Source organism: Alternaria novae-zelandiae (assembly GCF_023758075.1).
Source record: "Alternaria novae-zelandiae strain BMP 2774 chromosome Unknown scaffold_15, whole genome shotgun sequence".
In the NCBI taxonomy this organism is placed as follows: Eukaryota; Fungi; Ascomycota; class Dothideomycetes; order Pleosporales; family Pleosporaceae; genus Alternaria; species Alternaria novae-zelandiae.
Window position 1 is genome coordinate 696339 of NW_026056975.1, and position 16793 is coordinate 713131.

At 51.8% G+C, this 16793-nt stretch overlaps 5 protein-coding genes across 5 annotated transcripts; 1 reads left to right on the top strand and 4 right to left on the bottom strand.

The window, feature by feature from the left end:
• Positions 1–129: 129 nt before the first annotated feature.
• Positions 130–2112, bottom strand: J4E88_007417 (uncharacterized protein; the record flags this gene model as incomplete). The annotated part of the gene is made up of 2 exons (XM_049401034.1): positions 130–1281; positions 1333–2112. The coding sequence occupies 2 exons, from the start codon at positions 2110–2112 to the stop codon at positions 130–132; spliced, it is 1932 nt and encodes a 643-aa protein (XP_049253346.1).
• A 2339-nt stretch (positions 2113–4451) lies between these two features.
• Positions 4452–6028, top strand: J4E88_007418 (uncharacterized protein; the record flags this gene model as incomplete). The annotated part of the gene is made up of 2 exons (XM_049401035.1): positions 4452–5343; positions 5736–6028. 2 exons carry the CDS (start codon positions 4452–4454, stop codon positions 6026–6028), a joined length of 1185 nt encoding a protein of 394 aa, XP_049253347.1.
• A 224-nt stretch (positions 6029–6252) lies between these two features.
• On the bottom strand, positions 6253–8805 carry J4E88_007419 (uncharacterized protein; the record flags this gene model as incomplete). The annotated part of the gene is made up of 3 exons (XM_049401036.1): positions 6253–8322; positions 8370–8515; positions 8568–8805. The coding sequence occupies 3 exons, from the start codon at positions 8803–8805 to the stop codon at positions 6253–6255; spliced, it is 2454 nt and encodes an 817-aa protein (XP_049253348.1).
• A 1106-nt stretch (positions 8806–9911) lies between these two features.
• Positions 9912–14588, bottom strand: J4E88_007420 (uncharacterized protein; the record flags this gene model as incomplete). The annotated part of the gene is made up of 7 exons (XM_049401037.1): positions 9912–11252; positions 11300–11448; positions 12106–12507; positions 12563–13057; positions 14185–14291; positions 14383–14393; positions 14448–14588. The coding sequence occupies 7 exons, from the start codon at positions 14586–14588 to the stop codon at positions 9912–9914; spliced, it is 2646 nt and encodes an 881-aa protein (XP_049253349.1).
• A 1142-nt stretch (positions 14589–15730) lies between these two features.
• On the bottom strand, positions 15731–16282 carry J4E88_007421 (uncharacterized protein; the record flags this gene model as incomplete). The annotated part of the gene is made up of 1 exon (XM_049401038.1): positions 15731–16282. The coding sequence occupies one exon, from the start codon at positions 16280–16282 to the stop codon at positions 15731–15733; it is 552 nt and encodes a 183-aa protein (XP_049253350.1).
• Positions 16283–16793: the final 511 nt, after the last annotated feature.

Below are 16793 nucleotides of genomic sequence, written 5' to 3' on the forward strand. Positions count from 1 at the left end.
TGTATAACAATCATGATCAATTCGTCCATCCTTCTATTCAGACTCTTGCCTGTTGCCGTGTCATACTCCTCATCATCACTTTCCAATCATCCACAAGCCTTCAATGTCTCTCTGCCCTCCTCTCACAACCTACTCCCCCTCCTCAATCCCACCCAACCTCCCCACCTCCCTATCAACCCATCCCCCGACCCTCCCCACAACCTCCTCAATATTAACATCCACCTCCATCTCCTCTTCATCACTCTCATCCACAACCTCCTCCCACACATCCCTCATAACCTGGTACACCCAACACCCGCCCTTCATCACCGTGACATGTTCCCAATCGTTCACGATTGGACGTGTGTCGTCTAGTTCTTCGATTAGGTCGATAAGGGAGGTCAAGGGCTCGGACTGGTGGTCTGAGAGAATGTTTTCGAGCGCGATGCGGGCGCCGCGTGTGAAGGGGGTGAGGTCGCGGGGGGTCAGTGGGGGGAACGGTGCGAAGGTTTGGGGTGCGAGGGAGGTTGGAGTTGTTGGAGGTTTTGGCCGTGAATCAGGTGGATTAGCGATGAGCGGAGGCGAAGGGCTGGTTGGTAATACGGCGGTGTCAGACCACGTGTCCGAGAGGACATTCTCTTCTGCGGGCATAGCGGTTTTTGCGGGAGGTGGCTCGAACAACTCAAAGGGTGAGGACATGGCACCTCTTCGCGGCCGTGTTGTAGTATTCCGCTTTGGCCGTGGAGCTACTGGAGCCTTTTCCCGCATTTTCTTGACTGACGGCGCTGGTGTTTTGGGCTTCTTTGCATCTTGCTTGGCCTTGGAGAGGTTAGTAGGTTGCTTTCCTCCTGTGGTCATTCCACTTCGCGTTTGTCGGGTCTCGCGCGTCGTACCGTTCCTCGAGATGGGTTCTGGGTCGGCCTTTTCAACATCGGCGTCCTTGTCTCCATCCACTGCCACTTCTTCTTTTCTGCCGAAGACAAGTGTCTTAAGCTTGCTCGTAGTCTTGCCGGTAGCTTTGCGCGTCGCTCGCTTTGTCTCTTTGATACTCTTGGCAGGGGCCTCTTCCTTCATTTCCTCGCCCTCTTCATCTGAGTCTACAACTTCCGCACTCTTGTATGGTTTCGGTGGACGTCTGCGCTTGGGGTGGTGATTGGGTCCTGAGACGTGTACTGGGTTGTGCGTAGACGGTTTACGGGTCTTGAGCTTGACGATGAGACTTGGTGGGTCGGTAGGAGTCGTGCTGTCCTTTATCGAAGGTGGCAGGTTGGCGGGCGGTTTGCTGGGTGTGTTCTCGGCTTGCTGTTTGTTCATTAGTCTGGTTGAGCTAGATGCATAGAGCGCCGTACTCACCGCAGATAACCTGCTTCGAGTGTGAAGACGCGGAGATGCTGCTAGGCTATTCGGCGTTTTCCTGCTCTTGGCTGTCGGTGATGAGGGTGTCGGTGAAAGCCCAGCGCTCGTGTCTCCCAATTCAGAATTGAGACCGAAGAGATGGCGCTTAGGATTCTTCGCGTCGCTATTGGGCGTGCCGTGGGTCAGGCGCATTCTCTTTTGCCTGGCTTCCACTGCGATAGCAATTCTGGCGGCTTCGATGTCTTTCGTCTTCTTTCTGCCTCTCTTGAGCTTGCCTTTTCCTTTGGATGGCTTTCCGTAGTCTGACTCGGATTCGTAGAACTGTTCTTCCGCGCTATCTGGCTCGTCATATTCTAATAGCTCGCTCGATTCTATGACTTCTTCCATTTCATGTGACTGCTCGTGTGGCTGCTCATTTTGGTTATCAGGTTGCTGGGAGGGTGTCGCATCTTTCACTAGAGACTCGTGCTCGGTAGTGCTTTCGCGTTCTGGGACTAACTCTGCATTGCGACGCGTGTTTTCGTCGTAAAGCGCTCCGATAACATCGAGCACCCGCTGCAGAACAGAAACTACTGGAACTCCTGCTTTGATCGACTCCGGAACGTTTACGTCGATGGCAGTGTCGAAAGCGAGTCGGCCACGATGATGAATGTCGGGTAGCAGCTCCAGTTGTGTCTCGAAGTTTTGTCTGCGCTTGTGAAGCTCTGCAAAGCTCCTAATGTCGTCAAGTGTCCCATTTTTGATCGCATCGTTGATTTCATCTTGAGTGGAACCCATAGTTTATTCTCGTGCTGCAACGAGGAGGCGGGGAGGAACAGATGATAGGAATGGAAAGTGGGAAGCAGTGCGCGAACAGGAGTCGCAAACAGACCCTTTAGTCGTGATCCTTGCGCTAAATATTTCTTCAAGCTTGGGGGAGGGATTGATGATGTTGCGACACGGCAAGCCCAAAGACTACCTAGGTAAGTAAGTGGGAAGTGTGTTCGGGCCCCCTGTCCGGCTCGTCACGGCCAATTTACTACACGCAGCGCAGCTGCCGGTCTTGTCAACACTCATAGTCGCGCCATCAAATGAAAATTACAGCTAGCAGCAAGTAGATCGCTAAGATACAAGGTCGATGGTCTCTTTTCCGCGTCGCCGCTCGTATTGACCGTGACACTGACATTGTGATTTACCCGTGCCGTGGGCGCGCTATGGCTTCTACGTTGAGCAATGTTGTAGTCTTGTAGTGCGTAAAGGTCACTGGAGACCTCCAGGCTCATCGTCTGCTGAAGGTTTCATGCCCGAATACATACGGCTGAAGCCGACATTTGCTTGAAGGAAAGTGTACGTTCGTTGAGAGTCCCTGCTTGAGACTACTGGGTCTCTTAGTGAAAATGATTTCCACGTTTAGCTACACCACGCTGTAACTGAGTGAGCGTGCAGTAGACCCACTGGATGCTTCTAGAATGTCGTTGAGTTGCAGCATGACCATCACAGCAAACTTTGCCTTCTACATTAAGCGCGATCATAATAGCTCGATACCCACCATAGATCTTATTTAGTACGCACAACCGCCATAGACATCACCACCTAGGTAACCCAGCATTGCTCGTACGAAGATAGTGACTAGCAGAAGCAGAAGAACAAGCAAGAAATGAAGCGGAAGAGGGGGTCTCACCTCGTCGTGATGAGCCCAGAGTGGAGCAAAGTGAGGGAAGTTCAAACACACCAGCAAGCCTTTCGTGCCGGCGTGGACTACGTATGCGACATTCTCGTTCGCCTTGTCAGACATCCCGACTTAGGCTATCCTCCTTCGTCGGTCAGTACCGTGTCTGCCAGCATCAACGGATATAGATCACGCGTCAACAACTCCAGATCCACCGGAAGAGCTTCTTCGTTATCATGCATTCAAGACTTCCATGCTGGTGCCACGACGGCTTTGACGAACATGGAACTAAGAGCAGTAAACCGTCGACTTGAACGGGAAGCGAAAGAAATCATCACGTGTCTGGAAATTTTGGTGCATCATGAGTTTGTACGTTTGATGGAGCTGGAGATATACGGAAGGCGGTCGGATCCGGACGCTATGCGAAGAATGGATGAGTTACGAACTGTCAGACGGATGGTGGGTACGATAAAGCTGGTGAGGTGAGTCTCGAAATTGAGAGCGATGGTGTCGGAAGTGAAGTACAGTTCAAGTATTCAGGTATGTCGTCCTTTGAGATGCTGAAATCGAGGTCTTGGTCATGTTCGTGATGTAGAGAAGAAAGAAGGAGCATTCGCGTGTGGTGACGTAATGCCGATGAGCCGATTGGCCACAGTCCAAAGCTAAGCCCAATCCAGACTAAGCCTCCTTTTGTGTGCTGAAAGTCAACAGAATCCCATTCATTGTCGTCTCCTCTGTGCGCATTCGTTCTCTATATGTTTTCACCATCGCACACTCGCTCGCCGAACTTCCTATCTGCACACACTGCCAAATTTACAACGGATTACCTAGGTGTTGTGTTTATAATCAGCATAATGTGACAGCAAGGTCAAGGTGAAATGACAAAGAGTGCATTTCACACAACACGACAAGGCACTCGAACTGTATATTATGAGTCCCACCGTCGACGCAAATCATTCTACGCCCCGTCGCTCAACTGACCATGTCTCAACCACCAGATGACCACCCAGCCACCGCTGTCGACGGATCTCAGAAACCCAAAAAGAAATCTAGAATTCCACGTCGAGACAATAACGCCACCCAGGACCATGCCTGGCAGTTACCTAATACCAACAGCTTGGACAATCCATTCTTATACGCCACCACCCAATACACTATTCTTTCTAGTCTTGTCGAGCACCTTCGGCCCCAAGATGTTCTCCGACTAGCTCAAACTTCACAGACGGTGTACTCAAACTTGGACTTCTCAAGCGCCGCTAGCCGTACCAATCTCCGTACAAAGGTACTGTGCCCAGGCTTTGGTGTCCAACAACGCAAGCATAAGCACAAGCCTGCTGGCGAAGGAGATTGGCACGTGCAAGCATCGTGTGGCAGCGAGGTCAACGATCCAGATATGGAGAGCCGTCCATGTGTCACCTGTGGCATGAACACTTGCGATGAATGCAGGTTACATGTGACGTACCATTCCATGACCGAGGATAATGGACCACACGGATTAAGGTGGTGGGCAGGCCACATTATGATGGCAAACACTCCCGTTCGCCTTCTCCCGCCTGTCGACGACTTCCACTGGTACCCACTAGATCCACTAGAAGACGTCGAGGAGAAGTCATGTTGGAAGGTGCCACTTGGCAAGGGCCGACCCCAGCATGACAGTGGCCGTGTCGGCTTGCCTTTTGACTCCAATGAAGCGGGCCAAGCCGAACCGCTTGACAACCTACTTGACCAGGATCTTGGCGACACTCTGCTGCCCAGATTCAAGGGTTCTTCATATGGGTCTTCCCGTACTAGGCCTATCGCTGGCCCGCTGGATCTAGTCGTTGCGGGCCGCTTGAAGCGGCTGTGCCCGACGTGCTCGACCACAGAGGTCAAGCACCAGTGTACTTGCACATTTCGAAAGCGGTTTCTCGATCGATGGCTGTGTATCGAATGCTATCTCAAGAACGAAGCTCGATTTGATCCTGCTCGAACGGTGAAGACGCTTAGGACAGATGAGCAAGGAGAATGTCCGTGTGGGAACCCGTTTGATCCACAGAATGAGGATTCGTGGTTCGCGTGCAAGTGGTGCGATGGCCGGGTGCTCGGATCGTTCGAGAAAATGGATCGCGAAGAACAGGAAAAGTCGTTCGTGCCGGACGAGGAGGACGAAGACGAGGAGGGGGCCTGGCCGGAAATGCTTCCACATGGGGGCCGGTCTAATCTGGATGGCCGTCTGATCGACCAAGCGATCGAGGATGCCGGCTCTAAGGCGCCTGGTCTGTATCTACACATGGTTTGTCAAGAGGTGCTAAGCCGGAAGCATCTTCTACAAATGGACGCATACAAAAAGAAAATGGAGGAGGGCAAGGACGAGGAATTTAGTTTCAAGTACCAGTATCATAGGTCGAGAAGCTTTTGACGGAAGACTTAGGGGTTCAGCTTACGATGTATATCGGAGCTGCTCTAATATCATACTATACACTAGCATCCACTCATAGTTCAATGAAAGTAGTCGAACAACAATGAGCGAGGCCATACGAGCAAAGGAAACCCTGTTTGTCACATACCCTTCTTTGTAGTCAAACTATTTCTACCATAGCAAGCGTCCATGTGCCGATCTAGATATTCATATACGTCATCAAAGTGTATCATCCATGTTGTGCACTGAATAAGCTTCTCAACTAGGAGGCGAACTTGTACTAGACCTACAGATCCACACACATACACATACAATTCCGTCTAATGTCTCACAACACATTCTTCCCCTTTCTAGACGATGCCGCCTACTCCCGTCGCCGCAACGCCGACCTCATGCTTGCGTACCAGCGGCAGAAGAAAAAGATTGAAGCCATGGCACCCTTTAGCACGCCTGATTTGGAAGCGGAATACAGTACCAAGTACAGGGATCTACATGCAAAATTGGGCGGTGTGCAAGAGCGCGACAACATTGTGAGGGAGGCGATGAAAATGACTCTGGGGAACATGACGCGGGATGAGATCATAACTTGGAGCTTGAGGAGTGAAGCATATGGCAGCGAGAGTAGGTATCCAACAGGTGCGACATAGCACATGATGGGGTAGTGGACGTACAGTCTGCGGAAGCTATGGTAGTGAGGAGATGTACTATTGGTACGAACATTCTGTGCTTCTAAATGCTAGCCATTCTTGAGCGCCGATGATGCAAATGCTGATGCTACGCCAGACCGAGACACCGATTACGCTAATACGCCTGATATGCAAAACGCCATTACCCGAGATGGGTGAAAAAGAAAAAACCACGACGCAGACATCTATGCTTCTTCTTGGGCCGCTGGCATTCCTGACCATGCAGTCGATGTACAACTCGTGCGCGCCTCGTGTTCGTCAGCCTTCCTCGCATCGCGAACCGCAGCGTCAACGGCGTCGTGAAGATCGAGATGGAAGAACGGCCTATCAACCCCGTAAATCGGGTAGAACTTCTGCTTCTCACTCGTAGAAGACAACTGCACTTCAAGTGCATTTGTTTCTGTGGAGTCCTTGCCCTGCTCTTCGTCCCTGGTTCCCATTTCCCTCCGTGCAGCTTCAACTTCTTTTTGCTCTTCGCATGTCGCGCCTGCGAGACTTGCCGACACGGTGTAGGCTGGACAACAGTTTCCTGTGTATTCCGCAGTCACGATAGTCGGGAAACCAAAACCTGCAAAGGCGAGCGCTTTGCGCGTCCACCGGTTGTGAACACCAGCAAAGTGCCATTCTACCAAACCGGGCGCTGCGTGGCGATCAAGCGTCTCGCGTAAGCTCTTCAACCCGTCGATACTGGTGATGTCGAGAATATTGACTGTGGAGAAGTCAAGAACAACGGCTCGCAAGACGGGCAGACATGACGACTCTTCGATTAGCTTCTCCGTGGGTGGCGCGTCGCACCACAACCGATCGCATGCGCGGATACCGTCATCCGCTTGAGTCCGGCGGGTGTTTGAGGTAATGTAAGAGGCAAGGTAGTCAACATGATAAGCTTGGTTGATGTAGTTAAAGTTCTCGCTGAAACGATAGATAAAGACGCCGGGGTATGCCGGCTCCACGGTGATGTTCGGGTTATGGTTGTCTGTGACGTCGTAGGGCATATACACTTGCCGAGCTTCCTGCATAGCTACAGCACAATGCGTCTGTTCCCCGTGTGGTTGTGAAGACAGCGACGCGCTTGATGTCGACACGGACTGATCACAGGAGCGGTCGTCGCGCACGATGCGCGTCACCTCAACAGCACCTCGGAATTTGCCCAGACTTTTCGCCATGCGGACGAGCAGCATTGCAAAGGAGAGTCCGACAGTGATGTAGATCGCCGTCTCGAGATCGGTGAAGAATGCGATGACAACACCACAAACCCAGATGAATAGCTCGAACGGCGACAGCTGGTAGTACTTGTGCAAGTCCCTCGGTCCTTTGATCAAATCGACAGTGGAGTGTATGATCAGACCAGCAAGCGCTGCGTTCGGGATGTAGTAAAAGACAGCTGTGAGCGCATACAACGCCAACACTAGGACCACTGCGCTGAAGACGCCGGATAACGGAGTGCGCACTGCAGCCTTGGAGAGAACGGCAGAAGCACCGAAAGAGCCTGTGCACACATAACCACCCACAAAAGGACTCAGTATGTTGGCAGCGCCTTGTGCGATCATCTCCTGTGAAGGGATGACAGTATAGTTGTGTTTGCGTCCGAAGTTCTTGGCGATAGCGATGTGTTCGACGATGAGGATGATGATGATCGCCGGGAGTTCTGTAGCCACCAAGCCAAAGAGCTTTCCGTCCATCTTTGGTACACCTGCATGGCTGAAACCCTTCTCAATATGACCTACGATCCGGAACTTTTCTTCGCCTGCAGGTGTCGTCCTATGTACCAGCCAGCTGATAAGGGTGTACAACAAGATAGTGAATGTGAGACGCAGCGAGGAGATCATAGACCACATCTTCTTCTTCCGAGGTTGTCGCACCTCCATCTTAGCGCATAGGTTCTTGATCAAGTATAGGAGTACGATGGATGTGATACCGATCGCCGCATCCAGTCTTGCCGTGGGTAAGCCCTTCAAGAAGTTGACGTACACCTTGTACGGAGACTCACGCGTGTTGATCCCTGTAATGCCCATCAAAGTCGGCAGCTGTGTCGAGATGATAGTAATGCTGGCCGAGGTGACGAATGCTGAGATGGGAATGTACGGGATGAACTCGATGATGAAGCCGAGACGAAGAATACCGAAGACGAGAATAATGGCGCCAGCAAGGAAGCTTAGCGCATGTGCAATCTCCTGAGGTTGATACACCCCTGGGTGTTCCGCTTCGATTTTGCTGACGGCGCTTCCAATCAGTAAGGACCCAACTGCTGTCGTCTATTCTCGGATTAGCTGGTTACGGCATAGTGGAATGAATAACTTACACCGATGACGATATCTCTAGATGTACCAAAGATCCAATATAAACACGCGCCTGTAAACGTAGTGTAAAGACCAAAGGCGGGTGACAGGCGCGCAAGCGAAGCATATGCCATGGCTTGTGGAACGACGACAAGACCGACCGTGATACCTTCATTTTCTTTAGCAATGACCAGGAAGGGGTCCAGGTGTTTTGTAAATACCAGCAATAGCGTCTCCAGTCAGCCAATGTAAGTTATACCGCCTCAGCCACCGTGCGCTCGGAAATAGTTCGCGTACATACTCTGCGGCGCCATGTGAGGTGGGAATGAATTCGCGGAACCATTCTGCTACCGATGGATCCTCTTCGATGTACGTCTCGCCAACTGTTTCGTGCGCTATATCTTTAAGGGAAGTCCTCTGCGCGCTGCGGTCTTCTGAAAAGGTGCGTAGATATTTCATTATCCTGCTGTTGACGTCCGTAATTATGTGTGTGGATGCAACCAGGCTACCAGAGAAGAACTGCGACCTCAAATTGGTAGGCGCATATACGCCGAGTCAAAGTGATGTAACAAGAATAAGGGTTGTGGTAGTTGCGTCCGGTCAAACTTGGTACGCCAATTTGGGAGGTCGTGGATATAATACAATGACAAAGTTGTTTGCAAAGAGAAAAGAGGAAATCACCAGGTTATCAGTAGACGGACCGAGCGCCTCTGTAGGAATCGGGACGTGTTATCCATTGAATTGACGCACAGTCATGCGCTGTGCTTGGAGCATTTCACCGATGTTCCGAAAGTTCTCTTCGGGCGAGAGGTCTTGGCAGAAGTCGCGCCGATAAGATACTGCAACTCACCGCTGTCACTGCCATCTCGAAACGCGATACGCGTCTGAAACGCCATTATTCGGTCATTTCGAAAGTATTGGGTCCCTCTCGAAGTGTTTTGACGTCTTCATACGTTCATTACGCGTGGTGAATATATCCAGTCGCGACGCGTGCAAATCGGTACCTCGCCGGCAGGTCTGGCGAGATCCGCGGATTCACGAACACATCTTGGCAAAACGGAAGTCGGTGTGGCAAAGCCGCAATTGGACGATGTTGGGACGTGAGGAGGTGCAGGTGATGATGGGGATGCGGCGACGAAGCGATCAGGAACAGTGTTCTGGTCCATGTGTCAGTGCCAAGCTTCACGCCACGACACTACGGCAAGCTTCAGGGGTCCACTTCGAGCAAGTGGTCGTGCGCGCTGCGGGGAGGAACCAACAGTTTCGTCACCTGGTCATCTGGGTGTTCGACTGACAGACGACATGAAGCTATCGCTGGCTCAACTCTTGGTGTGTCGACTGGAATGCTTTCTTTGATTTGGTGCTATGTGTGTAGATAGGCTAGAAACTTCTCCGGAGGAAGAGCGGTCACGGGGAATACCTACAGTTTGACGCAACAAGCAAATGTACATCGCATACGGCGATCATCTTGGTATGTATCTTGCCGAACGGGACTAAGTTCACGCATTCACCGGTGGTGCCCTGCATGATTCTACCAGGACAAGCGTGCAGTAGACTCAGGACTCTTAGTCCAGTCCCCATGGATCTTCGAAGCCAGCAGCTGACTCGACGTCTTCCAGATCTGGTAGATCATCGTCATCGTCATTGTGGCCATCTTCGTCCTCGTCTCCGTACACGTCCTCGTCTTCTGATCCATCCCCCGCGTGAGCATGCATAGAGTCCTTCTCGTCGCAGATACAGCAAGTACATTCAACGTGCTCACCCTGGATTCTCTTCCACTGGCGGATCATAGCTCGTCCCAAACGTTCTCCACGGATGCACTCGCCGTTTACGTACACCGAAAGAGACCCGTCGCGGTTCTCAGCGTAGCCAAACTCGTCCAGAGGCAGACCCGCAAAGTCAGCCGCCGAATGGTCCTCCTCGTCATCTCCGTTCTCGAGTTCCTCTTCTTCTTCTTCGCTGTTGTCTTCGGCGTTCTCACTAGTGGCATCATCCTCGGTGCCCTGCTCGAGCTCTGCGATCTCGCCTTTGCACCAGTTGCACATGACTTTTGGCATGATGTCTGGTGTGAACTCCGTTCCGCAGCCACACACATGAATGTGGCCTTGTCCGACCTCGCTTGCTTTTACAACATGGCGGCGCAGCTGTTCATCAACGTTTACCTCCTCGATGTAGCAGTGCATACACAACCATCGGTCTAGGAAGCGCTTCCGTAGGGTGCAGGAACAAGGCGCCACACCTTGATTCTGGCGTTCCAGGTAACAGGAAGGGCATGCGAGGTCTTTGCGCTTGTTGACAGTCAGATTGAGAAATGAGACGATGTTATTGCCAGAGTAGGGGAATTGTGTACGCCCACGGGGACTGATGAACTGGTGGGTGCCCAAATTCAGATCGAGAATCGGCTCAATCGGCTCGGGATCGCCTAGAGCACCGATCGCTAGAGGAATGTGCACGCGGCCCTGGTCATGGCGAGGTAGCATCTCCTTGACAGGTAGATGCCAGGCGCTGCCATCGGAGTTCTTAGGTGGACATACTGCAACAGCCATGGGGTTGAGGAAGTAGTAGCCTGCCCACCATCGACGCTGATCGAGCCCAGAATCGTCTGTCATGAAGTTGTAGAAAACATGGATGCGGCACTCGTCGCAAGTGTTGACACCACATCCCACACACGGGTTTGACTCTGTTCCAAATCCACCTTTCGAGCAAACCATCACAGGATGGAATGTCTTCGCTGGACAGGGGCAATGAGTAGACATCCTGACGAACGAACCGAATCCGGAGCACAGTGTCTTGGAAAGAAGATTGGCTTTTGCGCTCGCATCGTCCATGCGAATGTGGCCATGAACAGTTTGGCAGAGCTGGGTAATAGTGACGAGTCTCTCTGGTACCAGGTACGAGACTAGGGCCTGCAGATCAGAATTAGTAAGGCGCATAGAGTAAGAGGCTCACAGACGTATGCCTTACCTCTTGGATTGGGTACAAAGCCAGAGCGACCGCGAGGGGATTGGTGATATTTGACACCGCCGGCGGTAGCGTCCAGGCGCGCTGCGCTGTCTGCTGCACTGACGACATCGCACAAAGCCTTCTCGAATGCTTTCAGGACTGCGGAGAGTGTTGAAGCAGTCGCAATCGCAGTAGAGCACGCCTGCACTGTCTGCCTCGTCGAAAGGATCGTTCAGGTACGTCTGTTCGATTGGCGTTTGGGGTTACTTCCGCATTGCAGGGCCGCGAAAGAGGAAGACGGGAGTGAGTGCAAAATTGCATCAAGTAGGTACCCGAGTGACGTCGTCGCGGAGTAAGAGCAGGAGAGCTGCGTGGCCCAAGTAGGCAGTCGCACATGGCACGTGCGCCAGTAGCAAACAAACACAATATCCACCCCCAAGTGAGATTAACAGCTACGGTGTCATGCCAACCTGGGGAAAATACTGAACAGATCTGCAGGCTGATGCAAAGTAGGAGACCTAACGTTGGTGTAGGCTCCCGGCCTGTCCAATCTTTTTCCATGCATGAGTTACCACGTTCAATTCGTTGTTCAGCAACCTAACCTCTCCAAGTGAGACCTCATATCACTTGAACCTCTCTCACCTAGTGCTGATTGGCAACTTACTCCTTATCACACGCATCCGACATTTCCCACGATCCCTTTTAGAAGCTCAGGGACCATAACCGCGGCATCACCTTTGAACATCCAGTCGCCCGCCCAAACGCATCCAGGCTCGTCATAATACTCTTCCATGTTGAAATATGCGACCCTCGCACCAGCGTTCCGAGCCTTGGGTATGTACATCGCAGCCGGAAGCACGACGCCACTCGTACCGATTACGAGCAACAAGTCAAGAGGCGCAGAAGAGATGAAGGAGTGTATAGCCTCGGTGAGATTGCTTGATAGGCTTTCGCCGAAGAGCACGACGCTCGGTCGCATGAGGCTGTCGCACCGTGGGCAATGAGGGAGCTGGGTATGATCGAGAGGAGGCAGAGGGACGGACGCGTCGCTGATGTCGGATGTGATCGTGAGCGCCTCGGTGGCAGGATAGGAGACGGGCGTGTTGTAGTCGCAACGGTCGGTAGATTCTGAGGCGTGCTTGCTACATTTCATCTCGAACAAGGTGCCGTGTACTTGCGCTACCTGCTCGTCGGGTATGCCCGCTCGTTGACACAGGCCTAGGTTGTGTTAGTCGACATTCTTCCATGCCCTGACCTTGAGAGATCTGCTTACCATCGATGTTTTGATTGATCGCGAAAAATCCACTCTTCTCCTTTGCGAGTTTCGCAAGCGCGATGTGCCCCCGGTTTGGCTTTGCCTCTTGCGCACGCTTCATCCGATCGCTGAAGAACCACCATACCTTCACCGGGTCCTGCGACAGGGCGTCGATATTCGAAAGCTCCTGAGGCTCCATGCCTCTCCATCTTTTGTCATCGCCGCGAAACGTCGAAAGCCCCGAAGCAACCGACAAGCCAGCACCCACGAGGGCTAGAACACGTTTCGATGATCGCAGGTACTGTGTGAAGGATGTGAACTCGTCCATGTCGATGTCAAGAGCCGGGTCGGGGGTGGAAGTGCCGCGAAACTTGCGCGTCTCTTGCTTCGCTCGAAGTGCTGATGTCGCCTTCGATTTGGTAGTAGATGGTGAAGTCTGGGGCTTTCGAGGCGGGTTCGGGTTGATCTCTCCGAGCGCAGTCGCCATTTCCTTGGTATGGAAACTACTTTCCGCTGTAGAAGAGGCGTCGCTCGTTATGGTGTTGGGTATGCCGTTGATGCATAGTGAAGCCTTTGAGCAATGCACCTAGGTATACTGAGTGGACGCCTTACATTGTTTGAGATGACTCATACGAGCTTGATGTATCCGCGCACATCGCATTGATCAAATTGCGATGACTCTGATCTCTACCTTAGAATCGTTGGGTACATTGCAACGCTGATCTACCGGAGGCGTCTGAGGTGGTAACCTTGGAACGCATCGATGCATAACCATGGTAACAGTAGTGAGTGCGCGACGTGTGTTTGCAAGGTGGCTCACATCTCGTTTCTCTGGAAGGAGACCTGTAAAGTCGAGGATATCTGACCAAGGACTCAGGTCATGACTATCGGTCGTACGTGATCTGTAAAGAAATGCGCCGCGTCGGTGACGCGTGACCCCGGAAAGCTCAACGCGCCCATTCCAGGCGCGCATTAATCAGCGCCCGAAATCATGGGAATCTCATCCACGGTTGAGGAGTGTTGCAACAGGTGTTGTACCATTGGCTGAACGTCGCAACCGTACAGTGTTCGAATGAGTTTTGCGAGGTCTGCCCGTACTGTTGAGAACCGAGGTGCAAGCATGCGCGATGGGGGCGGGCTGAGAATGGCGCCTCCGCGGGTGAAATACAATAATTACGTCAGCGACGCGGCTGAATGTCATCCCACCACCCTCTTGCCGGCACGTCTCATCAACTCTACGAAATATGCATCAGACATTTGCTTCCTCGGAGTTCAGTCGACCGAAACACCGTGGATTACACGTCGACATACTATCTAGATCCTAACGACATGATCGACATGTCACTATGATACGCGTACCACCGACCCAGCCTCGTATCCCACGCCAAAGCTACGACGATAGTGTCCTACCGACCGCCCTACAACAGAATTATAGTTTATTGTTTAAGTGGCGACTACACCCAGTGGTAAACGGCGGCAGTATCGAGTCCGACCAAGTGGATGACTGTTTGCTGCCTCTCTCCAATTTCGCCTAAATTCTCCACCCTTCCCAACGCGCTTGCGATACGTTCACACTCAGAGGCTATATGAACATTAATCAGCGTGGGAAAAATAAACGTTCCATGCAGGGACATACGTACAATCCAGATTGCGGAAGTCTTTTGCTCGTAATGGAAAGTCGGCGATAGGCTCATTCGTCTTGACGTCGCGCATATGACCCATTCTCATCTCAGAAAGTTTGTATGTACTGTGATATTGGCGCATCGCGGTATTCCAGATACTGACATATACTTGTTAATACATGTTTCGACTATTTCGAATCCTCCGACATCACTCACTGTGCCTGAACCTGTTTGTTGAGAGCGACGTAGTTGTGATTCAATTGTCGTACCTTTTCGCATACATCGCAGACTTGCCCCAGCATATATTCCATAGCTTGCTTGATGGGTCCATCGCGTTGAGTCTCTGGGAGGGTGCCGATGGCGCGGAGTTGGGCAGCGGCTGCCTCAAGCTGCAATGCGATGTCGTAGGGGTTGTTCTCCATGATGGCAGTGGTATGTTGACGACTTCGATGGGCGAGTTCGAAGTGGTCTCTAGTCACTGAGGGGTCGATCAGCCTTTAACAGCAACTCGAAACGTCTGTGCATCTGCGAAAGGATATTCGCGGGCTTTCCAGAATGTTCAATATTGCGCGCTCTCTCTCTTCGCGGCTCTTGGGTGGATCAAGCTCTCGATCCCCTGATAATCGTTACCTCACGTCGACCAAACATCCACCCAAGGGTCTCTTCAACATCATCTGCTCTTGTATACCAACTTCAACATGCGCAACAGACGAGCTGAGCTCGCCTTTCTCGAGTCGCAGCTACACTCTACAGTCAGTCAGCTGCAAGCCATTTCCATCATCCCTTTGACTGCTGCTATGGAGTCCGCTACTGTCCGCACCGATATCAAGAACCTCAATCAACGCCTTGTGTCCCTCGAAAGGACGGTTGTAGGTCTCCACGACAATGTGTTGCGTCTTCGGGCTTCTATGGATGCCGAAAGTCGCACACTGTCTGTTGTGTACAAAGATTTGTTGGTCAGAAAAGCGAGGTGAGTGCGCATAACGCTTTGCTTTATTGTCATACTAGAACTTGATAGGGAGCACAACACACACGCGACAGCCTACAATGCTCAAGCCGGCCGACATACGATTCTGCTATCTATCCACAATCCGAGGACAAATGAGCCCATTCGTGGTTTTCCCGAGACTTTGGAATGTATTGACAATATGGGGGGTAAGTACAAGCTGTGACGTGGGCTATCGACAAGTACGAAGCTGACCAACCATTCTTGTAGATCATCAGCTCGAATATCTGTTCCGCGGACTTGACCCTAATCATGTTCCAACCTCTTGGACACTTGAACAAGGGCGAGCGCGGCTTATTGCTATTATCCAGGGTGTCGAGGAGGTTCGACTAGCCGAGCCACTACCTTCGAGGACTTTGGAGTATCAGTCACAAGATTAATAGCAGAATTGGAAGAATGAAATCCATACGCAAGCACGTCGCCGCCATGCCGAGTCGCTAGTCACGTTGCAGGAAACAGACGGTTTGGAGACTTGGATATCGAGATGTATAAGGACTACTATTCGTCTTTGTAGTCAGACCCTTCGGGGATTCCGAAATATATCAGCCTGTACCCAGATTATAGGCCACCGCGTAGTCTGTTAAAGCTCGGCTGTGTAGGTCGCGCTTCTTCTTCCGGCTGCCCACTTAACCGGGCAATGAGGACTGGGAACTCCTCGCACAACTTCGTGAACTTCTCCAATGTAGCAATGTCGAAATTCTTCATGCGTATACCCAACTCTAGTGCGGAAGCAAGGTTCTTCTTGCTGTCCCTAGCGCATTCTTCAAATCCACTTAAGTTCTTGTTCCTTTCCAGAAACGCTTCCGGTGACTTGTAGTACGCAGCAAAGCGATGAGCTTGAAGTAGCGTTGGAGGGAAGTCGATTCCATTGCGTACGCTTTGGAGGGCGTCGTTCTTGATTTCGCGAATTCGTCCCTGGACATCCTTGATCTTGGAATGCTCGTGTGTCGATTTTGGGTGTGTTACAGTGTACTTTTTCTCTGCGGCGTTGATGGCTGCGAAAAGTTGGCCGGTCGCTTTTGTGAATGCATCCCAGTTGGCGAAGCCGGAATTGATGATTGATTTTGTCAGGTCGCTGGTCAAGGCATGATATCGGTCTTCATCGGACATTGTGGGAGTAGCGGTTGAATCCGCACGATAAACTGCGCGTATGCTGCCACGTCGGGCGACTTTATTGTCGGAGATGGCCATGGGAGATGGTTGTGGCAGATGGGTGTGGGAGATGGATGTGGGAGATGGATATGGGAGATGGTTGTAGGAGATGGTTTTGTGAGATGGCTGTGTGAGACGGCTGTGTGCGCCGAAGCGAAGAGTCACATATACTGTCGCCGCATAGACCTTGAACCACGGTTCTTGCGCAGTTCTGCCGTAGATACAGCGAAAAGGTCGAGCAACTCGGCATACATTGGTTCTACTCGACAAGAGGAGTAATGTTTTCTGTTGCACAGCCAATCTCCTCTCTCGAATGTATACACATCCAGTGCTATGGCATCCGGGCTCCAGACGACAATGAAGGTCGCCGTCCAAATTCTCATTGTGCGCAAGTGCCCTTTGCGCCTGGTTGGGCTATCCAGTCTGCACTCGCATGGGACGTCGACTTCGGTGACCTTAATATTGGCAA